Source organism: Panthera pardus, unplaced genomic scaffold, assembly GCF_024362965.1.
Source record: "Panthera pardus isolate Hobbes unplaced genomic scaffold, ASM2436296v1 HiC_scaffold_6, whole genome shotgun sequence".
Lineage (NCBI taxonomy): Eukaryota > Metazoa > Chordata > Mammalia > Carnivora > Felidae > Panthera > Panthera pardus.
In genome coordinates this window covers 5,170,330-5,196,467 of record NW_026526991.1, presented here as the reverse complement: position 1 = coordinate 5,196,467, position 26,138 = coordinate 5,170,330, and the positions used below count along the sequence as shown (strand labels likewise).

General features: G+C 45.0%; 1 protein-coding gene across 10 annotated transcripts in view; it reads left to right on the top strand.

Annotated features, from left to right (window-relative positions):
* EFCAB6 (EF-hand calcium binding domain 6) overlaps window positions 1-26,138 on the top strand; it is a 241,550-nt gene that overhangs the window by 1,086 nt on the left and 214,326 nt on the right. For 5 of the 10 annotated variants that reach the window (XM_053895851.1, XM_053895852.1, XM_053895850.1 and 2 more), the window contains exons 2-4: window positions 416-607; window positions 6,980-7,086; window positions 23,890-24,035. In XM_053895851.1, the coding sequence (XP_053751826.1) occupies window positions 7,016-7,086; window positions 23,890-24,035 (217 nt within the window). In that variant the 5' untranslated portion in view covers window positions 416-607; window positions 6,980-7,015. The remainder of the gene's footprint in view (window positions 1-415; window positions 608-6,979; window positions 7,087-23,889; window positions 24,036-26,138) is intronic. The other 5 variants (XM_019447133.2, XM_019447132.2, XM_019447138.2 and 2 more) reach the window with 3 other exon arrangements.

The window sequence follows — 26,138 nt, the reverse complement described above, 5'->3', positions numbered from 1 at the left end:
AAACGTTAAAAAAAAAATTTAAAAAAAAAGAGTAATTTAATAATTTAATAATGTTTCTCGAGTCCTGTGTGCCCCTAAATGGGTGGGCTTTCAGAAATGCTGTAGGTAAACTCCACTTTCACACACCGCCGTCCCTTCATCGCTTTCTTTCATCCGTCGTCGTCCATTCAACAAACGTTTACTTGGCTAAGTTGGGGGACGGGGGTGCAGCGTTCGAAAGTGAATCAGGCATGAGCCCGTGGGTTATCTGCCAGCATATTTGCCTCCCGCTCAAGCTCACTGCAATCTCCTTGAGGGCAAGGGTGTTATTTTCGCCGTGCTCTCCCTTTCCTCTCCTTTTGGTGCTTGCAGAAATTGGCCAAGAAATGCTCACTCGAGACTTTAAATTTGCTCCCCTTCCCCCGCCCTTTTCCAGCCACCCACCGCTTCCCCGAGCGCAGAGATGTCCACAGCGCCCACGCTGTGACCCCGACAAGCCGACGGGCACGCGGAGACAGAACCAGCTGCAGGAAGATGTTTCGAGGTCGGGTGCCCACCCAGCGCGGGACGCCACTGGGAGGCCCCTGGCTGTTGACAAGACAATTGCTTTAAGAAAGCTTCCCTCCAGGTGTGTATGAGAGCGAACGTTTAAGGTCGGTGGTCGCCGGGGGTCACCGGAGGTCCTCCTGGACGCCCGTCGCCTGCCAGGACCGTAAAGTCAGCTGCATAACGTGCATGGGAAAACGTGAGACAAACTAACGGTTGGTTGGCTGCTTTCTTCCTTTAAATACCAGGAGCGAGCCGGCCTTTCTGTGAAGTATATTTAAATGTAGGCTCATAGAGGTGGGATTCTTGTAATTTTTCCTTTTTTTAAAAAAAAATGTTTTTTAATGTTTGTATTTATTTTTGAGACATAGCGAGAGGGAGCATTGAGCAGGGGAGGGGCAGAGAGAGAGAGAGAGAGAGAGGGAGACTCAGAATGCGAGGCAGGCTCCGGGTTCTGAGCTGTCAGCACAGAGCCCGACGCGGGGCTCGAACTCACGAACTGCGAGATCATGACCTGAGCTGAAGTTGGGCGCTCAACCAACCGAGCCATCCAGGCGCCCATGTAATTTTTCAGTATTAATTCACCTTCAACAGGATACTATCCAGGATATGCATGTCGTTGGGAAGGGGAGCTGTAAAGAAAAGGGATCTGTTTGAGCAAAGTCTGGCATTAGAGACAACATATAAATATGTTATTTTCTCAGGTCTAAAGAGCTTCTTTTTCCACCTTTTTTCTTTTTTTTTCTCTTGGTTTTGACCTTTTACTGCTCTCTTTTTTTGTTTGCTTTGTTGCGGGTGCTACTGTTATTATTTTTTCTCTCTCCATTTATTAGCAGTTTTACGCCTTCTTCTTTCTTTTTTTTTAAAGTTTATTTATTTTTGAGAGTAGGGAGGGGGCAGAGAGATAGAATCTCAAGCAGGTTCCATGCTGTCAGCGCAGAGCCTGATGCGGGGCTCCATCCCAGGAACCGTGAGATCTTGACCTGAAACGAAATCAAGAGTCAGATGCTTCGCCAACTGAGCCACCCAGGCGTCCCTGCACTTTCATGACTTCTCCTACTACTGGCCCTAAAGTGCTGGTACTCCTGGCTAATACTTATTGAGCACTTACTGTGTTCCAGGCACAGCCTGGGGGCCTCACACCCATTTTTAAATTTAGTTCTTACCCCCTGCTTACAAAAGGGCGCGGTTAACTTTTCCCATTTTATGGATAAAGCAATAGGAACTCAGAGAAGTTAAGGGCCTTCCAAGCACGTAAATGGTGGAGTGTGCCTTCTACTCCAGGATTGCCTGACGGTAGGACCTGTGTGTTCCTGACCAGTGCTCTAGCCCTCAAATATTTATATACTCCGTAAATCCCCTAAGGCTTTGAGATGATTTGTAAGAATACATGTGATACGGTAAACTAAAAACACGTGAGTCAGGATCATGAAGAATACAAATAGAATAGTAAAGTAACATCTGGAGGAGAGAAAATACTCCGATTGTCTGTACTGGTTAATACAGTTGGGCTGCGGATTTAGTCGTGAACTTCTCGTCGACTCAAGAAAAAAGAGAATTAAAAAAAAAAGAGAAGTTGAATTCATTTTGGCCAAAGAAGACATTTTCATTCCTCTGGAAAACGAAAGCTTTTCTAACATGTAGGTCTTCGTCGTAAAACCTGGGCAGGGCTCGATTGCGACCAGATGGTTCAGGTGCAGGCCCGGGGTCCTAACCAGCTAGGGAGAGAGTAGGGACTCTCACATGTGAAGGGATATTTGGAATGAAAGTACTCTGAACGGTAACAGTTTTCAGTAACACCTTCTGAATGTCCCCCCGCCCTCCCCCCGCTCCGGGACTTTGTAAACGCTGCTGTCCTGTCCCCTGGGATGGTTCCAGTCTTTGTTTGCTCTTAACAGTTATTCATTGAGCCCCTGCCGTATGCCAGGGCCTGTCTAGGCATCGAGGACCCCGCGGTGATGGTCATGTCACCACCCTGAAACCTTTGGTGCCTGCACCCTGTCACTGTCTACTACTGGGTTTTTTTTCTGGACTGACTTCGGTTTATCCTCCTTTCGTGGTTTCATAAAACCCCGAGAAGACACTCAGCACCTTACGCTGTAACTGTCTACATCTTCTGCCCTGTGCTGTCTCTGATTCAGGTTGCTGTACGTTTCCAAGACCTAAAAATAATAGCAGCTGCCAAATAGGGAACACAACCTACTGTGTGTCAGGTGCTTTAGATACGTTTCCCGTGACACTTCCACAGCTTGTAGAGTGGCGACATTTGAGCATTGTTGGTTCACCTGCCTTTTAAGAAGCTGGTGAAAGTAACATATCCCCTAGAAAAATCATCTCATAACACTTTCACGTTTAATCTCTGAGGGTTTGAAGAGCTACCAAAGCACACAGGTGGACCGCTTCCCTAGATCCTAGGTTAAGAATACCTGCTTTAAAGGGGCACTTAACTGGCTCAGGCAGTTCGTGGGTTCGAGCCCCGCGTCGGACTCTGTGCTGACAGCTCAGAGCCTAGAGCCTGCTTCAAATCCTCTGCCCCTCCCCTGCTCGTTCTCCCCCTCTCTCAAAAATAAAGAAACATTAAAAACTTCGGAGCAAAAAGAATATTTCCTTTCAAGAGATGTGTGACTTCCATTTTTCAGAGGAGGAAACCGGGTCAGGAGGAGGTTAATTAACTTGCAAGTTGGACGGTGGGTCGTGGAACGACCTTGACCCTAAGTGCTCTCGACTCTAAACTCTTTGTTTTTCCCATTGCCCAAAAGTATAGACGCTCAGTAAATAACTGAGTGTGTGGAAGGCTAAAAAGGGAACTTTCTAGGGCATGTGTTCCAAAATATAATAAACCATCCATATGATAATCAGATTAGACAAGAAGATTTTTCTCAAGTATTCGGATTTGACTGCCAAAATCTTTTGTGTTGCTTGCAACTTTTTCCAAGTGACAATCTCCTCCTCCCGCCGCCTCTCCTCCCCGTGGTACCGGTTCCAACAGTTTTTGCCTCTGATGCCATTTCTGTTTGGCTGTGCACATTTCTTACTCTTGTGTTGAATTATGTTTTCTTCGGGTGCCAAGGCAGATGGATGGCACTTTTGTTATGATTCAGATATAAATAGCATCTGTTGAAAACTGGACATTAATACTTGTCTGGCAAATAAACACACGCATCAGTGAAACCGCCCTCTGGTTGTGTGTGCCAGCGGTCAGGAGTGTATTCGATGGCCCGTCACTTGGTGCTTGTGTGGGCGCATTGGTCTCGCAATGCATGTTAATCTCCACCTCACCGAGTCCTGAAGTCATTCATTAATGCCTCAGAGCTCTCTGTTGAGAGCCCAAACTGAGGGTGGCGTGGAGCCAGAGGCGACCTACACAGGCCTCATCAGAGCGCCGTGCTCAGACTCAGGGAGGGCCCTGTTCAGCTTTCAGAATCAAGGGTCAAATTAGCTTAGCTTTCTTGCCCTCGCGGCACTAGGCGTCCACCGCGGTCCATCGCGAACGAAGCTCACCGTGTACCAGGCTGCGTGGTAGGCGTCTGGGTGTCAAGCCGGGAGGTCGGCCGATCCCGCCACTGGGGAGGCTCACTAGCCGGCAGGGGCCACAGGTAAGCAGCCAACAGAAGATCCCCGAAGCAGAGGATTAGAGTGAACATAGAGTTAGGGCTAGAGTGATGGCCCGGGAGGCGATAATACTTTATAGTTTTGGTCCCATCTGGCCCCACAGCAAAGGAATGGAATTATGGTGCCTTTGACCTTTGTGTCCTTTTCTTTATGTTTATTTCAAGTTTATTTATGTATTTTGAGAGAGAGACAGAGAGAGATCACGAGTGGGGGAGAGGCAGAGAGAGAGAGAGAGGGAGAGAGAGAATCCTAAGTAGTCTCTATGCTGCCAGTGCCGAGCCTGACGCGGGGCTCAAGTCCATGAACCGTGAGACCATGACCTGAGCCGAAGTCAAGAGTCTGACACTTAACTGACTGAGCCACCCAGCGCCCCGTCCTTGAGTAAATAAAACAATTGGTAAAACAAAACTGTGAGACCAGATTCTCCGTAAAAGCACGAGTAGTTTTGTTTAAGGAAGACAGGAAGGAAGGCCTCACGAAGGAGGGGCTGCACCCTCAATCTTGAAAGATGAATCGCAGCGTGCAGGCAGGAGAGGTGGAAGGAAATCCTAGCAAAAGCATGAACCAGAACTCAGAGGTGAGGAACGACACGGCGCGTTCCGAGTGCTGCCTGATGATGCCACCTGCGTGGAGCGCTGGGATCTGCTGGTCGCGGGGGGGCCAGCTTATTAATGATGGGAGTGATCCTGTCCCCACAGTTAGGAGTTTGGTTTCAGCTCAGATAACCCTGGAGAAGTAGTGTAGGTTTTTTTTTTTTCTTTTTTTTTAATTTTTTTCAACGTTTTTTATTTATTTTTGGGACAGAGAGAGACAGAGCATGAACGGGGGAGGGTCAGAGAGAGAGGGAGACACAGAATCGGAAACAGGCTCCAGGCTCCGAGCCATCAACCCAGAGCCTGACGCGGGGCTCGAACTCACGGACCACGAGATCGTGACCTGGCTGAAGTCGGACGCTTAACCGACTGCGCCACCCAGGCGCCCCTTTTTTTTCTTTTTTAAACTTCATAATTTTAGACTCACAAATCTGTTACAGAATCAGTACGGAGAGTTCCTCTGTGCACCCCGGTGCCCCCCTAACCCGCCGCACCGTGATAACACCTTACCAAGTAGTCGTAGTACAGTGATCAAAATCAGGATAACGCCATTGGGACTGTACTAGTGACTAAACTATGGGTTGGTATTCGGGTCTCGCTAGTTTGACGTGTTTTCTCTCGGTACGTCGTTCTATGAGATTCTAACACATGTATAGTTTCACATTGTACATTTTTAAGCCAGAGAGCCACACAACTATATCAGTGCACTAGAGAGAGAAATCCTGGCAACAGAGGAGACGGGTTGGAGGGAGAAGGTGGGATCTGGAAGTGATGTGCGGGGCTATTTCTGTAACCCAGATGAGCGAGGATGAATGGAGCAGTGATGGAGGGATGGAATGGGGCAAGGAAAAGACTGAAGAGTATTTTGCAAGTAAACTTGACCATCCTCGCCAGCCGCTCAGAAAGAGAGCTGGAGGCCAGAGTCAAAGGCAGGGATTTCTGCCGTAACTTACCAAGGTTCAGGAGTGGAAGCAAATTCATGTGTTCACTCAGTGAATCTGAACACCCCTGACCGCTAGTCCCTAGACCGGGACCTGAGGCTGTACCGATCACACAAATTAACCCGGCCCTTGCTTTTTTTGGAACTTAAAGTCTACGAGACAAGCATTAACTGAGTACTCATGACAAACTGGGCTAAGGGCTGTGAAGGACAACAGAGGTCGTGCGTGTGTGTAAGGGGGGTGTGGCCTAGTGTGGGGGTGCCAAGGAAGACTGCATCTGTGGCCTTGGTCTTGGGCAGCAGCGGCCCCTGGGAACTTTCCAGTGAGGTGAATTCTCCGGCCCCACCCTCCCCAGGATCTAGATCTGGGATCAGGATCTGGAGCTGGCGCCCGGCGATCGGTTCCTAACAAGCCCTCCAAGCGGTTCTGACGGTCACTGGAGTTTGAGAACCACTGATCTTTGGGAGGAGGAGGAGAGCATTAGGCAGACCCTAGTGCGAAGGGCGAGTGGTCTAGGTGGGGGGCTATGGCTCTGAAAACAGAGCTTCCATGCAGGATAGGCCACATCACACAGACGGCCAAAGGCTTCTGTGGCTGAGGCTCGAGGAACTGGGGAGAGGGAGACCGATGGAGGAGCAGGCAAGGGCTGTCCCACGGGGCCTTGCGACGCCATTGAGGGCTTTGGTTTTAATCCTAAGGACAACAGGAGACAGTTGCAGCTCTGTCGTTTTTGTTTCTTTAAGTTTTATTTTAAGAGAGGGAGAGAGAGAGCGAGCGAGCGAGCATGAGCGGGGGAGGGCAGAGAGAGAGAATCCCAAGCAGGCTGTGTACCGTCAGTGCAGAGCCCGATGCCGGGCTTGAGCCCATGAACCGTGAGGTCACGGGCTGATCCGAAACCAAGCGTCGAATGCTTGACCAGCTGAGCCACCCCAGCACCCCGGAAGCAGTTGGGAGTTTTTCCAGCAAGGAGGAAACACGAGGATGTCGGCACTTTAAAATGTTTATTCTGGCTGCTGTGAGGAAACTAGAGGGTGTGTGACTGTGGTGCGTGCGGGGCGCGTGTGTGATCTGGACACAGGCAGGTTAGCGATGCGCCTACAGGGCTGACGTAGCTCCCCCGGGAAGCCTACAGTTTAGTATGAATTCACGCGGAGGACCTGCCCGAGGCTCTTGACACGATTCTCCAGTAACCTGCAAAATCAGCTGATGATTTTACGGGCCCACAGGCTCCACTCTTGTGGCTCGATAAGCTAAACGAGAAAATCTGCCTGCCAATCTGCGCTAACTCCTTGCTCTCGAATTTTTCAGAATCCACAGTTTCCGAAGTAGTTGATTTCGAAGGAAATGAGACGAAATAGCCCCCAGACGAATGTTGCCACGGTCAACAGCACCAAGTCCTGCGGTACCAAGGCCAGGTGAGACGCTGCTCGGGCGTGTGGCTCAAGTTCACAGTACCGTGCCGGGCGTAAGGCCTCGAGAGAAGGGTGCTTTACTGGCTGTTAATGATACCGTTATCAGTCCCGTCTGGTTGGGGCCAGTCATTCATGCAGCAGGCACATACCAAATGCTGACTTTTGTGCCGAAATTGTCTAGGGACTCGCATATTTGTCATATCAGCAAGTATCAGCTTATTCATTTTATTTAAAAAAAAAATTTTAATGTTTATTTTTGAGAGACAGAGACAGAGCATGAGCAGGCAAGGGGCAGAGAGAGAGGGAGACGCAGAATCGGAAGCAGGCTCCGGGCTCTGAGCTGTCAAAACGGAGCCCGACACGGGGCTCGAACTCACAAACCACAAGATCGTGACCTGAGCCCAAGTCGGATGCTCAACCGACCGAGCCACCGGGCGCCCCTCAGCTTATGCGTTTTAAAGCCGAAGGCCGTTAATTTGGTGCTCAACACGACTACAAATATTTGACGAGTCCGAGGCCATCGGAAAACCATGGAGCACCATGGAGCCTGCCTTGCCACGGGGGCCGTGGGTGCAGGTTTGCTGGTGGCCACGCGCTCGGTTTCCCCCATAGGTGGCGGCAGAAGCAAAACTTTCCCTTGCCGAGAGCTCAAGCGGGAAACCGGCGCGGCGGGCCTTTGCCAGCATCTGAGGACTTGCTTGGGCCCGGCAGCACTATAAAAATAGGATATGTTAACCGCTCCTTCTCTGCTCCCGGGAGCTGGAGGAGAGAGCGTACTAGTTTCCAGCTCATGCATTCGAAAAGGCTGCCAGCGAAACAGGTTTTGAGCTGGGAACAGCTGTTTGACAGCCAGCGAGCGGGCAGGTCTTCTGACACAACTTGGCTGTGGCCTGTTGCCGTAGCTGTGTCGTCGCGTTAGGTGTTGGGGAGTCTGAGAACGGTCATTAGGTGAGAGTGGATTTCTGAGCCACCGTCTGAAATGAGATTTTGGGGCTCGCGATCGAGAAAGCACATTACAAACAAAATGGTGTAAGCTTTTTCTTTAGATCTGTGTTCGGGAGCAGCAAGGCATTCGTGCTGATAGAAGTTACCACACAACCACAGCACTCGGTTCAGTTAAACTCAACATGCGTTGTTTTTTGGACACCGGAATCGGACGTGGCCCCTGCTGTCATGAAGTTAAGAGCCTAGCAGGGAAGGGAGACGCGGAACAGTCATAAGGGTCTTGGGGGTTAATTGAGACCTTTTTGACCCTGGTCACCAGTGCTCGGGGAAGGGCCCAGAGTGAGAAATCATGGGTGATACTGAAACTGCTGTGTTGGGTGGTGGGAAAGAGGGTGACGACCCTAAACGGGACCCACAAGTGGGAAGAGGTGCGTGTGTGTGCGTGCATGCGTGTGAGTGTGCAAGTGTGTGCGTGTCAGTATGTGTTGGGAGGAGAGTGCCGTTGAATGACAGGGCTGTGAAAATCCTTCACTCATTAATTTGAGAAACACTTCTGGAACCACAGTCATGTGTTGGGTACTCCGGGGCTGGGAGTTCAGTGGTGTAGAAGTTCTGTTTTATTTCATGGAGCCTATAACGGAGGTTGTCATTTCTCAAATGCAAGCGTGACTCCCGGCCGCGGTGAGTGCGGCACAGGGGAAGGACGGGCTTTGATGAGAGGGTGTGGAGGACGATGCCGATGGGGTAATCAGGGAAACCCCTCCCAGGAGGTGACAGTCACACCCATATCTGCGGGTGACAGGAGTTGGCTGGGTGGGGAGAGGGACCCCCAGGCCATGGGAGGCCAGGAGGGGCGAGGGAGGGGGCCGGAGCTAGGTCACGGGCTGCCTGGGGGGGCCCTGGTAGGCATGTTCTTTCTAACAGGCTGCGAGACATTTGTTAAAGAACATTTAAAATAAAAAAGATCACTGATTCCCTCCCTCCCCCCCACATGCCAACATAGCTATTTTTGTCACATCTTATAGACTCTATCCACATGTGAAAACACATTTTTCATTCATTTTTTTTTAATTTGTTTATTTTGGAGACAGAGAGAGCACACACATGCGTGCAGGGGAGGGGCAGAGAGAGAGGAAAGAGAGACTCTCAAGCAGGCTCTGCACTGTCAGTGCAGAGTTCGACGCGGGGCTGGATCCCACGAACCATGAGATCGTGGCCTCAGCGGAAATGAGAGTCGGACGCTCAACCGGCTGAGCTCCCCCCGGGCGCCCTTGTGAAAACACGTTTTTATATCATTGTGTTCATAGTACTTTTTCTCTTCACATTGTTCTAAACACGTTTTTATGTTTCGACATACTTACAATCGTTATTTATGCTACTCCATTAAAGCATGTTAACGTTGAGAGGTTTGTGTTATATTTTGAGTTTGATTTCTGAGTTTGTGTGGATGTGTCTTGTAGTGTGGGTGGGGGTAGGCTTGGAATTCATGCTGTAAGGGGAGGTATTGGTTAAAATGAGGTTTGGGAAGGGGCGCCTGGGTGGCTCATTTGGTTAAGCATCCGACTTGGGCTCAGGTCATGATCTCACGGTCCGTGAGTTCGAGCCCCGCGTCGGGCTCTGTGGTAACAGCTCAGAGCCTGGAGCCCGTTTCAGATTCTGTGTCTCCCTCTCTCTCTGGCCCTTCCCATCTCGAGCTCTGTCTCTCTCTCTCTCAAAAATAAACATTAAAAAAAAAATGAGATTTGGGAGGAAGGTGAGAGCCTGTATGGGGTTCTGGGGAGAGCATGAGCAGGGGGGACCCTTGGTGGAGGAAGCCCGTGGCTCAGACATGTGGAGCCACAGGCCCTGGAGGCAGGTCACTTAATAACCACGGATTCTTTCTGCTAAATTGAATTCGGTTGACTGGCTAAATTGTTTTTTACGATACCCTATCATTTGGAATATATTTGTAAATCAGCTTGCATTCTTGTAATGCCTGTGTTTAGAACAGTAGACAAGGGGTTGCCAGCTGAGTCTACGAGAGTGAGGGGGGTGTGAGGCTGGAGGAGGCAGCACAAGCCCCGGAATCCTAATACTCGATTAGATTATTATGTAGACGACTCACTTTTAATTTTCCACATGTTCTTTTAAAGTAGGTTGCAGAATTGTGGGGCACTTTGGGCAATGCAAGGTACCCCTTCTTGAGTATTGACAGATTTTCTCATCTGTGCGTTTCTATGAGAAGACACACAAATCACTCATGCACGAATGCAAGTGCATACACACACACACACACACACACACACACACAGCCCCGGCTCAAGTGGGCAAAAAGCCTAACGTTAAATTCAGGAGAGTTCAAGTCTTGGCCTCATGAGTCAATTTGGCTTTTGTCTCTGGATTCACCGACCGCCAGCAAAATAGGTGCTCAGTTATTGCTAGGCGGGTCTACATGGAATCGCCTCGGTGTAATGTTTGTGGTCTTTTACTTCATTCTGATATTAAGCAGGGAACTTTACGGAGCCCCCTTCAAAAACTATAGACTCATAAATCGGCTTCAGGGTCTTCTGACCCAACGGTTTCAGCTTGTTAACACACACATGGCTGGGTCAGCCCCAACCCCCGAGTTTCCGATTGGCTGGTCTGGGTGGGGCCTGATAAAATGCTTCTCTGAAAAGGTTCTAGGTGATGCTGATATTGTTGGTTCAGGGGCCACATTTTGAGAACTACTCGTTTAAAGCTACCTATCTGCCTGTGTGTCTGCTTCAACAGCCTTTTTAAAAAATTTTTTAATTTATTTTGAGAGAGAGAGAGAGGGCATGCATGTGCACGAGCGGGGGAGGAGCAGAGAGAGAGGGAGAGAGACAATTCAAGCAGGTTCTGCGCTGTCACTGCAGAGCCTGACGTGGGGCTCGATCCCATGAACCACGAGATCATGACCTGAGCTGAAATCAAGAGTTGGGCGCTCAACCGACTGGCCACCCCGGCGCCCATGCAACAGCCTTTTAAAACCATGGCATTTCTGCATAAGGAATCTACAAATGAACTAGCTTTCCCCCCACCTTGACGTGAACTGACAGTGGCATCTCTTGGGAAAGGTCTTTAATCTAACCCCAGAGCAAGAGTGATTCAGTGCACATCCTGAGCAACTCGAGGACAGGAAGTTGCTAAGTTTCTACATGCCGCCTCAGTGCTATTGCACTTGCTGTGGGTAGGCCCGCTCCTGTGCTTGAAAAAATGCCGCGTTTTCCTAAAATCCTGAGTTAGATGGTGAGCGGTTGGAGGTTGGGCTGTTCATACTTCCCCTTCCGTCCCTCCACCCTCACCCACGTGCGGCCTGCAGCATTTGCTCAAGAATGAATCGCCGAGGGGGTAGTTGCTTGGAAAATGCTGATACCGCGAATGTTCATGTTGAACACCAGACAGGCTCCATGGTCACAGCTACCTGGGTCTGGCTCTTTGGAATATCCGTATAGTAAGTGACGTCTCTCTGGCTTTTATGATCCTGCAATTGGTAGAAACTGGAACCAGAGAAGACCCAACAGGTCACAGACCATTCTCCTGCGGGAAGAGGATTATTCCCTGCGGTGTGCTCAGTGGCATTAGGAAGAATTACTTTTCATATGATTATTATTTTTTTTTTTCCTGCTGTCTTCAACTAAGTGTTTCTTGAATTGAATCGCTTTGTATTCAAGTAATAAAATGCACAACAGGCAGTACATTTCTGGGTGATTATCTCACTCCTCAGGTGGTGTAATAAGGCACGAGGCCAAGGCCCTGGCATGCCTTATTGTTATTAGGAAGGGAATTTATGGATAAAATAAAGCGAGCGGTTATTTGCATCAGCAGTAACCACAACAAGGAATGCAATTATGGCAGGTCCTCCTCACGTGTGTGCAGAGCAGGGTGAGGCGGGGCGGGCGGTGGGGGGGGGTGCGGTGAGTGCTCCCTAACCAGCCATACAGCTCGGGTAACCAGAGATTTGCCCCCTCCTGCAAGGAGCTTGTTAGGAATTGTGTACAAAACAACAGGAAGGCCTTGGCCACAGACAGCCGTACGAACTTGGTACCTGGGATGAGCTCTCCCCCGGACCCGCTCTGGGCTTAGCATCTGCGTCGTCCTGGACACCTTGCTGGCCTATCCTGAGTGTCGGCGTCCCCACTGATGAAATGGGAAGTGCAGCCAGTGGTTGGGCATGAGGAGGGTTCAGTGGTGGGTTTTCATGAATCTTAAGCACATTTCCTGGCTCAGAGTAAGCCCCCAATAAATGCTAATTGAATTAGAATCTTTTTCCTTCTTTTTAAAAATTTTTTAAAAAATTTAATTCCAAGTTAGTTAACACACAGTGTACCAATAATTTCAGGAATAGAATGTAGTGATTCATCACTTACGTATAACGCCCAGTGCTCATCCCAGCAGGTGCCCTCCTTAATGCTCCTCACCCCTTTAGCCTTTCCCCCTACCCAACACCCCGCCAGCAACCTTCAGTTTGTTCTGTGTATTTAAGAATCTCTTATGGTTTGTCTTCCTCTCTGTTCTTGCATTATTTTTGCTTCCCTTCCCTTATGTTCATCTGTCTTGTATCCTAAATTCCCCATATGAGTGAAGTCATGTATTTGTCTTTCTCTGACTGACTTATTTCACTTAGCATAGTACACTCTAGTTCCATCCACGTTGTTGCAAATGGCCAGGTTTCATTCTTTTTGATCGCCAAGTGATCGTCCCTTGTATGTATAGGTATATGCACATATAAATATATATGTGTATCTCATCTTCTCTATCCATTCATCGATTGATGCACATTTGGGCTCTTTCCATACTTCAGCTCTTGTCGACAGCGCTGCTATAAATGTTGGGGTGCTTGTGCCCCCTTTGAATCAGCACTCCTGTATCCGTTGGATAATGACCTAGTCGTGTACAATTGCGGAGTCATGGGGAGTTCTATTTTGAATTTTGTGAGGAAACTCCATACCATTTTCCAGAGTGACTGGACCAGTTTGCATTCCCACCAGCAGTGCAAAAGGGTTCCTCTTTCTCCGCATCCTCGCCAACATCTGTTGTTGCCTGAGTTGTTAGTTTTAGCCATTCTGACAGGTGTTGAAGTCTGAAATTGTGATGCCTCCATCTTTGGTTTTCTTATTCAGGATGGCTTTGGCTATTCAGGGTCTCTTCTGGTTCCATACAAATTTTAGGATTGTTTCTTCTAGCTTTGTAAAGAATGCTCGTGTTATTTTGATATAGATTGCATTGGATATGTAGGTTTCTTTGGGTAGTATTAACATATTAATAATATTTGTTCCTCCCATCCATGAGCATGGAATATTTTTCTGTTTTTTTGCGTCTTCTTCAATTTCTTTCATAAGCTTTCTATAGTTTTCTGGGTACAGAGTTTTCACCTCTTTGGTTTGGTTTATTCCTAGGTATTTTATGGTTTTTGATACGTTGTAAATGGGATTGATTCCTTGATTTCTCTTTCTTCTGCTTTATTATTGGTGTATAGAAATGCAGCTGATTTCTGAACATTGATTTTATATCCCGCAACTTTGCTGAATTCATGAATCAGTTCTGGCAGTATTTTGATGGAGTCTTTGGGTTTTCCACATAGAATATGTTGTCTGCAAAGAGTGAAAGTCTGACTTCCTCCTTGTCAATTTGGATGCCTTTTATTTCTTCGTGTTGTTTGATTGTTGAGGCTAGGACTTCCAACACTATGTTGAATAACTGTGGCGAGAGTGGACATCTTTGTCGTGTTCCTGACCTTAGGGGGAACGCTGTCCGTTTTTCCCCATTGAGAATGATATTAGTGGTGAGTCTTTTGTATACGGCCCTTATGATCTCGAGGTGTGATCCTTATATCCCTATTTTCTTGAGGGTTTGTTTTTTTCAAGAAAGGTTGCTGTATTTTATCAAATGCTTTTTCAGCATCTATTGAGAGGATCATGTGGTTCTTACCCTTTCTTTTGTTAATATGATGTATCACATTGATTGATTTGTGGATTTTGAACTAGGCCTGCATCCCAGGAATAAATCCCACTTGATTGTGGTGAATAATTCTTTTAATGTATTCTTGGATCCAGTTTGCTAGTATCTTGCTGGGAATTTTTGCATCCGTGTTCCTCAGGGAAATCGGTCTGTAGTTCTCTTGTTTAGTAGAGTCTTTATCTGATTTTGGAATCCAGGTAATGCTGGCCTTGTAGAATGAGTTTGGAGGTTTTCCTTCCAGTTCTATTTTTTGGAACAGCTTCAAAAGAATAAGTGTTAACTCTTCTTTAAATGTTTGGTAGAATTCCCCTGGAAAGCCATCTGGCCCTGGACTTTTGTTTGTTGGGAAGTTTTTGATTACTGATTCAATTTCTTTACTGGTTATGGGGCTGTTCAAATTTTCTCTTTCTTCCTGTTTCAGCTTTGGTAGTTTATATGTTTCTAGGAATTTGTCCATTTCGTCCAGATTACCTAATTTGTTGGCATATAGTTGCTCATAATATTCTCTTATTATTATGTGTATTTCTGCAGTGGTGGTTGTGATCTCTCCCTTTCATTTGTGATTTTATTTATTTGGGTCCTTTCAATTTTCTTTTTGATCAATCTGGCTAGAGGTTTATCAATTTTGTTAATTCTTTCAAAGAACCAGTTCCTGGTTTCATTGATCTCTTCTGTTTTTTTGATTTCAATATCACTGATTTCTGCTCTAATCTTTATTATTTCCCTTCTTCTGCTGGTTTTGGGCTTTATTTGCTGTTTTTTTTTCCTCCAGCTCTTTTAGGTGTAAGGTTAGGTTGTGTATTTGAGACCTTTCTTCCTTCTTTAGGAAGTCCTGGTATGCTATATGCTTCCCTCTTATGACCACCTTCACTGCATCCCAGAGGCTTGGGCTGTTGTGTTTTCATTTTCATTGGCTTGCATGTACTTTTTAATTTCCTCTGTAATTTCTTGGTTAACCCTTTCATTCTTTAGCAGGATGTTCTTTAATCTCCAATGATTCATGGTCTTTCCAGATTTTTTTTCTTGTGATTGATTTTGAGTTTCGTAGCATTGTGGTCTGAAAATATGCAAGGTATGGTCTCGATCTTTTTGTATCTGTTGAGGGCTGATTGTGATCTCGTCTGGAGAATGTTCCATGTGCACTTGAGAAGAATGTGTATTCTGCTGCTTTAGGATGAAACATTCTGAATGTATCTGTTGAGTCCATCTGGTCCGGTTGTTATTCAGAGCCATTGTTTCCTTGTTGAGTTTCTGCTTAGATGATCTGTCCACTGTTGTAAATGGGGTGTTGAAGTCCCCTACTATTATGTCATTATTATCAATGAGTTTCTTTATGTTTGTGATTAATTGATTTATGTATTTGGGTGCTTTCACATTGGGGCATAAGTATTTACAATGGTTAGATATTATTGTTCGATAGTCCCTTTAATTATGATATAATGCCCTTCTTCAGTCTTTATTTTAAAATCTAGTTTGTCTGATATAAATATGACTACTCCACCTTTCTTTTGATGACCATTAGCATGATAGATGGTTCTCCATCCCCTTACTTTCAACCTGCAGGTGTCTTTAGGTCTAAAATGAGTCTCTTGTAAGCAGCATGTAGATCGGTCTTATTTTCTTATCCGTTCTGATACCCTGTGTCTTTTGATTGGAGTGTTTAGTCCGTTGACGTTTAGGGTGAAAGATACGAATTTAGCGCCATTGTGTTGCCTGTTGAGTTCGTGTTTCTGATGATGTTCTCTGGTCCTTTCTAGTCTTTGTTGCTTTTGGTCTGTTTTGTTTTGTTTTGTCTTTTCTCCAAAGTGTCCCCCTTAAAATTTCTTGCAGGGCAGGTTTAGTGGTCACGAATTCATTTAGTTTTTGTTTGTCTGGGAAACTCTTTATCTCTCCTTCTATTTTTAATGACAGCCTTGCTGGATAAAGAATTCTTGGCTGCGTATTTTTCCAATTCAGCTCCTTGACTATATCCTGCTACTCCTTTCTGGCCTGCCAAGTTTCTGTGGCTAGGTCTGCTGTGAATCTGATCTATCCTCCCTTATAGGTTAAGGACTTTTTTCCCCTTGCTGTTTTCATAATTCTTTCCTTGTCTGTGTATCTTGAGAATTAGACTGTGATTTGCCTTGGTGATGGTCAGTTTTTGTTGAATCCAATGGGAGTTCTCTGTGCTTCTTGGATTTTAATGTCTGTTTCCTTCACCAGACTAGGAAAGTTTTCCACTATAATTTGCTCGCATAAACCTTCTGTCTCTTTTTCTCTCTCTTCATTTTCTGGGACTCCTATGATTTGGATGTTATTCATTTTTTTTTTAATTTTTTTTTTTAACGTTTTTATTTATTTTTGAGACAGAGAGAGACAGAGCATGAACGGGGGAGGGGCAGAGAGAGAAGGAGACACAGAATCGGAAGCAGGCTCCAGGCTCTGAGCCATCAGCCCAGAGCCTGACGCGGGGCTCGAACTCATGGACCGTGAGATCGTGACCTGAGCCGAAGTCGGATGCTTAACCGACTGAGCCACCCAGGCGCCCCTAATGTTATTCATTTTTAATAAGTCACTGAGTTCTCTAAGTCTTGTATCATGATCTTTTGCCTTTGTTTCCCACTTTTTTTCTGCTTCATTATTCTCCATAATTTTATCTTCTAAATCACTGATTTGCCGCTCTACTTCATCCATCCTTGCCATCGTGATATCTATTCTGGATTGCGTCTTGTTTATAGCAATTTTTTAAAAATATAATTTATTGTCAAACTGGCTAACATACAGTGTGTAAAGAGTGCTCTTGGTTTTTGGGGTCGATTCCCTTGGTTCATCGCTTACATACGACACCCAGTGCTCATCCCAACAAGTGCCCTCCTCAATGCCCAACACCCATTTTCCCCTCTCCCCTACCCCCCCCCCCCCCACCATCCACTCTCAGTTTGTTCTCTGTATTTAAGAGTCCCTTATGGTTTGCCTCCCTCCATCTCTGTTTATAACTATTTTTTCCCCTTCCCTTCCCCCATGGTCTTCTGTTAAGTTTCTCAAGATCCACATATGAGTGAAAACATATGATATCTGTCCTTCTCTGACTGACTTATTTCACTTAGCATAATTCAGTTATAGCATTTTAAATTTCATCTAGACTAGATCTTATTTCTCGCATCTCCGCAGAAAGGGACTCTGCTTTTTTTCAACCCCAGCTAGTATTCTTATTATCATGGTTCTCAATTCTAGCTCAAACATCTTGCTTATATCTGTGTTGATTAAGCCCCTTGCTGTCATTTCTTCCTCTGCTTTGTTTTTGGGTGAATTCCTTCATTTTGTCATTTTGGAGGAAGAAAAAAATTAAAATAAAAATTAAAAAATTAAAAACAAAACAAAAAAATCAAAGAAATGAAGCTAGATCCTAGGTGGGTGTGTTTGGTCAAGCTTGTTGAAAGAAGCTTGAAAGAATAAAGAAAAAAGGAAAAGAAAAGAAAAAATTAAAAAATTTATATAATAAAATAGAATAAAATGAAATAAAATAAAACATTTAAGAAATAAAGCAAAAAAAATAAAATTTTCTCTTTCTATACCAATGGTTTTGGGGGACAGATTTGCTCAGCCCCCTGCAAGTGTTTTCACTCTTTCTCTCTTCTTCTCTCCAGCCACTTATGGGGAGTGCTTTTCTTGAACAATCCTGATGTGCCACATTCTCTCCCTTTCCCATTCTCTGTCCTCTCTGCAAAACAACTCCCTACCCTCCACAGCTTTTCTCTCCTCCAGTTCACCTCTCTGTAATGCATACCCGCCAAGTTCTGTGGCTCAAGTTATGCAGATTGTTGTGTTAATCCTCAGATCAATTTCCTAGGTGCTTAAAATGGTTTGGTGCTTATCTGGCTGCATTTCGGGGACAAGACAAGCTCAGGGTCTCCGTGCTGTGCTGCCATATTCTGAAACCTTTTTCTTTTCCTTCTTAAAATTCTTCATGAACTTGAGTTTCTGGTCTCTTCACTTCCTTAGTTTTGTGCAATTATTTCAGAGACACCAAGAATTCCCATCATTCTTGGGGCCTCTTTCTGGACAATATGTGCATGTGATGCCCCTTGCTGTATAGCACTTGCTTTTCAAAACTTTGACCCCAATTAAATCCAGCTCTCCACTTCCCTGGGTCTGGTTCTTGAGTTCATGTCCATGGACCTTGGATGGGCTATTACAACTCCTTGCCCGTCATTCTTCATCTCCCACCTCACGCCCCCTTGCCATCTCTTCTGGACCACTTTTTACTTTTTGTCCTCTCTTTTGAATCCTGGATGCCTATCCCATCCTCACTTGATGCTGATGGCCCAATTTCCCATTTCACAGAAGACATAGACACGAGCTGGAGGGAAGCAACATGCACTCTCCTCACCACATTTGTGTCTACTGTCTTCTCCTTCGTCACAAGTGATGAACTGAGTGTGCTCCTAAGAAGGCTCATCCATGGGATGAGATCCTGCCTCCACTGGTGAACCCATGGGAACTGGTCACCCCTTCTTTCAGTCCTGCTTCATTATTCTTTGCCTTGCCACTGGATCACTACCAGAAGTCTTTATAGCTGCTTCCAGTTCTCCTGTCTTAAAGACATTTCTTCTTTGACCTTCATACCTCCTTCAGTTACCACACTGTTTCTCTGCTTTAAAGCAGAGATTCTTTTACTCTGAGTTTATGTGTACCTTGCTTAGGCTCCCCCTCTAACTTCCCAGTTCCACCAGCATGGTACCTCTTGGATTGAACAGTACTGTCGCATGGCTTGATCCGAAGGGCAATTTTTGGTCATCTTCAATGATGATCACTGTAGCATTTGACATGTACCATGACTCCCTCCTTGAAATATGTTCCTCACTCAATTTCCAGGACACTTCAGTCTCCTGGTTTTTCTCATTTCTCATTGGCTGCTCTTTTTCATCTTTTGCTGGTTCCTCCTCATCTTCTTGAACTCTGAATGTTGGAATACCCCAAAGCTCAGCTCTGACATGTTTTCTCTTTTTACACGTGCTTTCATGGTGGGCTGATCTGACATCATGCCTTATTTCCATTATATGCTGACAGTCCTCACACTTGTATCTCCAGTCCCAGACTCTTCCCCAGACTCAAGCTCAAATATCCAACTGCCTATTCAGTATCTCCCCTGGGAGACTGAACAGGTATCTCCAACTCATCATGTGCAGAATGAAACTTTTGATCTTCCCCTCAAAAGCTGTCCTGCCTGTAATCTTTCCCATCTCAGTTAATGGCCACTTCTTTCAGCCTTTGTCTTGCATGCCAAATCAAATCTATAAGATAATACAATTGACCTTGCCTTCAGAATATATTTAGAATATGACCATTTCTCAACGCTTTTACCCAAACGACCCTGGTCCAGGCCACCATCTTTTCTTGCATGCATTATTTCAGTAGACTTATAATTGATCCCCCTGTTTCCTCCCCTCCCTCTGTAAGTCTGTTCTTGACATGTAGTCAGAGGGATCCTTTAAATGCAAAGCCCAGATCATAACCCTGTACATATTTCTCTTCTCTGTATATAGCCCTCAAGTGGCTTCATATATCACTCATGGAGAGAGCCCAGCCATCACAGAAGCCTATGTGGTTTTCCTCTGTCTGACCTCCTGTTGTCTCTTTGTCCTCCCAATGGCATTGTTCTCTTCCTGGTTCCTGTCAGATCAGTGTTACCTAGTCCCCCGCACCCCCCCCCCCCCTCCATTTGTCTTCACAGTACTTAACCACTTGTATCATTCACTTATTTATTGTTTGTCTTCCAGGACTAGAATATAAGGCCCACGATGTCCATGATTGTGTTTTGTTCATTGAACCCCAGACTTCTAGAAGGAAGCTCATTAAATATATTTTGGCTGTATGAACACATACCAAACCATGTTCTTCTGTAAATTTACCCATGCTATGATTCTAGGTTTCAGTTGAATTTAACTAGTTGAATAAAGATGTACATGGGACTCTGCTGTCAGCCTCACATGGCTTCAAGCCCTGGTATTGTCCCGGCTCACAGGGACCTGTGTAAATAAGGCAGGTCTAGACCAATACCATGCTAGGAAGTCAGGGGCTGCCCAAAGAGAGGTAAACCAGAGCACCAGCCAGTGTGTATTTCTTTGACATTAAAAAAAATTCTGATTCATTTCTTCAATCCTGTAAACTTGAGATTCTTAAAATCTAGGGCTTTAGATGTATTGTCTAGTCTGGTTCTTCATTCTCAAATAGTGCCACACACTTATATCTATTTTTGAATATTAAATAATTGTGCACTTGCATTTAAAGGTGAAGTCTAATAGAGAAAACTTCTTCCCCCCCCTTCCCTTTGAAGGTTTGCTAAGTTAGGAGCCTCAGACAAGTGATGTTATAAAACTTACTTGTGCCACTAGAGCTGGATGCCTTTTATTTCCTTTTTTTACCTAATTGCTCTGGCTAGGACCTTCAGTACAATGTTGAATAGAAGTGGTGAGAGCAGACATCCTTGCCTTGTTCCTGATTTTAGGGGGAAGGCTTTCAAGTTTTGTTCTTTTACCATTCTATACTATGGTAGCTGTTGGTTTTTTACTCATGCCCTTTGTTGGGTCAAGGAAGTTCCCTTCTATTCCTAGCTTGTTGAGTGTGTTTATCAAGAAAAGGCATAAGATTTTGTGAAATGCTTTTTCTGCATCTATTGAGGTGATAATTTTTTTTAAATTGTATTAATGTGGTGTATTACAGTGACTGCTTTCTATATGTTCAATCACCCTTGAGTGCCTGGGTTAATCTCACCTGTTCATGACATCTAATTCTTTTTTAATGTCACTGTATTTTGTTGAAGATTTTTCCTATATTCCTAAGGAATATTGGTCTTTAGCTTTGTTTTCTTATGCCTCTGTCTGGATTTGGTAATGCTAGCCTCACAGAATTGTGTTGGGAAGTGTTCCCTCTTATCTGTTTTTTTTTTTTTTTCTGTTTGTTTGTTTTGGAAGAGTTTGTGAGGGATTAATTGGTTTTAATTATTCTTTAAATGTTTGCTAGAACATACCAGTGAACCCATTTGGTCCTGGGCTTTTTTTTTTTTTTGCAGGAAGTTTTTGATTTCTCATTTAATTTCTTTTCTTGGTATAGGTCTACTCAGATTTTCTATTTCTTCTTCAGTCAGTTTCAGTAGCTTGTGTCTTTCTATTTTGTGTAGATTAGCTAATTCATTGGCATACAATTGTTCTAGCATTCCCTTATCCTTTTTGTTTTTATCCTTATCATTTTTTCTTAGAAAATCTAGCCAGAAATGTGTCAATTTTGCTAATCTTTTCAAAGAACTAACTCTGTTTGTTCTCTCTTTTCAATTTCATTTATTTCTGCTCTAATCTTTATTATTTCCTTTATTCTGTTTATTTGGGCTTAGTTTACTCTTATTTTTCTAGTTTCTTAAAGAACAAGATTAAGTTATTGATTTGAGGTTTTTTTCTTTTAAAAAATAATGCAGGCATTTACAGCTGTCAATTCCCCTCTTAAGCACTACAGCCCATAATTTTTGGCATGTGTGCCTTCATTTTCATCCATCCAAAAGTATTTGCTAATTTCACTTGTGTTTTTTTTTTCCCTTTGATCCGTTGGGGTTATTTAAGAGTGTGTTACTTAGTTTTGACATATCTGTGAATTACTCAATTTCTTTCTGTTATGGATTTCTAATTTCATTCCAGTGTAGTTAGAGAACATCCTTTGATTATTCGTATATTTAAAAATTTTTCAAGACTTGTTTTATGTGCTAACATATGATTGAATAATGTTCCATGTGCACTTGAGAAGAGTGTATATTCTACCATTGTTGGGTGGAGTGTTCTTTACATGCCCGTTAGGTCTAATTGGTTTATAGTGTTGTTCAAGTCCTCTATTGTTGATTTGTACAGTTGTTCTATCCACTATTAAAAGTGGCCGTTGAAGTCTTCAGCTATTATTGTTCAGATGTCAGTTTCTCCTTTCAGTTTTATCAGTTTTTGCTTCATGTATATTGGGGCTCTATTATTGGGTGCATATGTGTTTATGTTACCTTAATTTATGCTTTTTCTAATGCTCCTCTTTTTTATGTAACTTTAAGTTTCTGACTTGTATAATTCTTCCTTCTTTCTGAAGAATTTAACCTTTTTTTTTTAAAGCAGGCTTGCTGGTGACTTATCCTCAGTTTTTGTTTGTGTAAGAAAGTATTAGTTGCCTTTAACTTTTGAAGGATAATTTTTCTGGATACAGAATTCTAGGTTGGTAGGTTTTTTTCCCTTTCTACACTAAATGTTTCACCTCACTGTTTCCTAGCTTGCATGGTTTCTAAAGGTATGTATGTATGTATGAGTCTTTCTTTTTTCTTTCTTTCTTTCTTTCTTTCTTTCTTTCTTTCTTTCTTTCTTTCTTTCTTCATGTTTCATAATTTTTTTTATTGAAAACTAGACATTTTAAATAATGTGGCAGTTTTTGAAAACATATTCTTTCCACTTGTTAAATTTTTGTTTTTGTTTAGTGACTCCTCTCCTCTCCTCTCCTCTCCTCTCCTCTCCTCTCCTCTCCTCTCCTCTCCTCTCCTCTCCTTTTGTAAGCTAGCTTCACACTCAGCACAGAGCCCAGTGCAGAGCTTGAACTCAAGCCAGGAGATCAAGACCTAGCTGAAATCAACAGCAACCCACTGAGATGCCCGGGAGCCCCTGTATAGTGACTTTTCTAAACTGACTTTGTAAAGTCTGTATTTTTTGTCACATATGACCATTGAAGTGTCTGATTGGTTAGTTTAGTGATCAGCTCATGATTGGACAGAGATTTCCTTAAATGCCTGCAAATAATAGTCTTCCAGTCTTTGCCGAGGGGCTCTTTGTGTGTATTTGAGTGTTCCTTTAATACTCTGATGGGCAGTTTAGAGACCTACCTTAGGCTTCATTTCCTGCTTGTGCAGAGCCCCAAGGTCAGCCCCAAGGTAAGAGTTTAGGGCCTGCTCCATTCCTTCCTGAGCAAGCACACAGCCCTGGGCTTGCTCACAGCTCTATATGTGTGAGTGGCTTTCTAGACTCCCAAGATTATGTGGGAGCTTCCCTGTGGACATCTCATTCCCTAGATTTCCCTTTAAGGTTTTTTTGTTAGTCTATTATTTGCTCCATCTCTTATCTGATCCTTTAGGCAGCTAGAAGCCTAGACAACAGTTGCCTCTGATTTTTTTCAGCAAATGCCTTTTGACAATTTCTTGTAATGGTGCTCGAAGGAGCACCAACCCCATTCTCCCCTTTCCAGCGATTGGCAGACTGCCGGATTTTCACTGAAATTGCAGGCTGTTGGTTTCAAGGCTACTGCCTATTTGGGGGCAGGGGTGGACGGGAGCAGGGGAAGTTGAAGTGCCACAAAACGTGGTGTTCATACTGAGATTCTGCCAGTGTTTATGAATAAGGGCTCCCTAGACTTCTGCAAACCTTTGGTTAATTTCCAGGGTTCTGAAAAAGTGGGTTCTGATGAGTTTTGCCAGTTTTCTTATTGTCTTCATGGAGGAGAGGATTTTCAGAGGTTCTTACTGAACCATTGTTGGTGCTCTTGCCGTCTGCCCTGCCTCTGGGATGGATATGCAGTGAGGCACTTGAGGCGAGCATAGGGAATCCAAACTTTCCATCCTTACTCCCACCAAAGGAATGAGTCAGTGGTAGTCAAGATGCGGGTGGATCTTCCTACCCAAGAACTTCCTTATTTCCCCATTTTTGAGAATTAGTGGATCCACTAAAAACAATGAGTCTAAAATCATGATCTTGTGTTCATTTTAAGAAGAGTTTTCGAAACATTGGCAAGAAGGTCATGACTAGCATTGTTAGAGTCTCCAGCTGTCCTTTTGGAAGAAGAATAGGGAGGAGGTTGGCCACATTTGTAACGTGTGCTCAAAAGTAATGTACTCTGCTTTCTTTTATGTCACAGGGATTTAATGTGCAAAATGGCGGTTATACGGGACTGGCATCTTTCGTATCCTCCCACACACAAGTTCATGAATTTAAGACCTCACTCTTCACCGTGTAGAGTGTATTCAAGGAATGGTTTCCAACGTGTGTTTAGACCTTCTTCAAGTGAGTATTCGTGAAGAAATAATGCTAACGGTAGATATTACTTAAGTGTGTTTAGTATGTACCAGACTCTGTACAAAAGCTTCACATATCATTTAACCACGTGCAACAGAGCTATGAAGTAGACTCTCTTACTGTCCCTATATTCTTTATGGGGAAACGGAGACACAGCTCGATCAAACCACTTGCCCAGAAGTTATGTAGTTTTAAAGTGGCAGGATCAAGATTTGAACCCAGACGGTGTGATTCCAAAACTACCGTGTTCCCTAGTATATCTCCTTACTTAGTTTTTCTTCATTAGGGACTCTTTATTTTAGTAGTTTTAGGGTTACAGAGAAATGTAGCTGAAGTCCAGAGAGTTCCATACACCCCTTTACTCCTCATCCCCATTCCCTACTGTTGACATCGTGCATTCGCTACGATTGATGTGCCGTTATTGATACGTTGTTAGTGACCAAAGTCTGCAGTTTATAGTCGAGTTGTTCTTTGTGTTGTGCATCCTCTGGGTTTTAATAAACATATAATGGCACGTGTCCAGCATGACGATATCACATGGGACCGTTTCACTGCGCCACAAAATCCCCTGTGGTCCACGCATTCATCCCTCCCCGCCCCTAGTCGGGGCAACCACTGGTCTTCTTACTGTCTCCATAGTTTTGCCTTCTCAGAATGTCATCAAGTTGGGATCATATCGTACAGAGCCTTTTGAGACGGGCTTCTTCCCCTTAGCAGTACGCACTTAAGGTCCTTCCTGTCTTTTGATGAGGCAGTAGCCCAGTTTTTAACCTCTGAAAAATATGCTCTTACATGGATGTACCACGGTTAGCTTATCTGTTCACTACTGAAAGACATCTTGGCACTCATGAATAAAGCTGCTGGAAACGTTTCCATGCAGGTTTTTGTGTGGATGTAAGTTTTAAACTTGTTTGCATCTCTCAGTTTTAAAGCAGTAAAATTCAACGTAATCATTTCCCCAAAGTAGATATCTTTTCATCTCTCCCTCCTCTCCCTCCCCTTCCTTCTTTCCTGAACATTTTCTAAGCCCTGACATGTGACAAGAACTGTCATAGGTACTGAGGATAAAGAGGTGGGCCCAGCAGAGGTCCTGCCCTGATGGCACTCACAGTCCGGGGGGGGGGGGGGGCGGGGGTAAAGAATTTTAGTGGCTTGAGGCAAACACTACCAGAACGGAAGCGCGTGTGCGGAAAGCATAGCGAGCACACAACCCGAGGTGCCTGGAGGCCTCAGAGGGGACAAAGGCACGGATGCACTGAATTCTGCCTTGTGAGGGGGGAAAGGCATTCCTGTCAAGTCGGACTGGACACTGTGCTTCCTCCCAGTGGATCGCAGGGTCACAGGCATCTACCCGGGAGTCTGGAAATACAGATCTCTAGGTGGCCGAATGTCTGCCAAAATTTGAGCATTTCTGTTTCCAAGGGAAAAGGGGAGAATAGGTGGGGGTCGGCCAGCAGCTGCCAACACCGTTCAGCAGCCCCACGTGTCCGGTGCCCTCCGGACGCGTCTTAGCTGACCTTTCTGATCCTGCAGAGCAGCGTGGATCGAGGGGCGTTCCCGCCGAGGCTCTTGCGCTCTGCCACATTGGCCTTCGGAAGTGTGTGCCTGGACATCCCCGCAAGGAACGCTTGAAAGTGTTGACCTCGAAGTATCCTAACCCAGAACCTCGCCTCTTACGTCGCCTCACGCACAAGCAGTATTCTGTCGTGTCCACTTGCCTTTCCTGAACGGGGAGGTGAGCTTTGATTGTCCGGTTTGCCAGCTTTCTGTCCCTCTTTTGTGAGCCGCCTGTTGATATCCTTTGCCCGTTCCCCTGCTGTGGGCTGGTCTTCGGGTGACTCGTGGGCACTCTCTCTGTATGGAAGGTACTAGTCCTTCGCCTGCCTTAATTGCCGTCAGTGCCTGCTTTTCCCTTTGGCCACTTGCCTTCCGTTTTTACTGGTGGTAATTCTCAGTACTGAATTCCTTTTTCTTGTTTAAAGTAAAAGTCTCCTAGCACCTTTTGCCTCCCCGAAGGTGGGGACCGCGAAGTGTTTGGCTGCCCTCTGTCTCCTGCGTGGTGGTGCACATACATGGAGGTGACGTACTTGC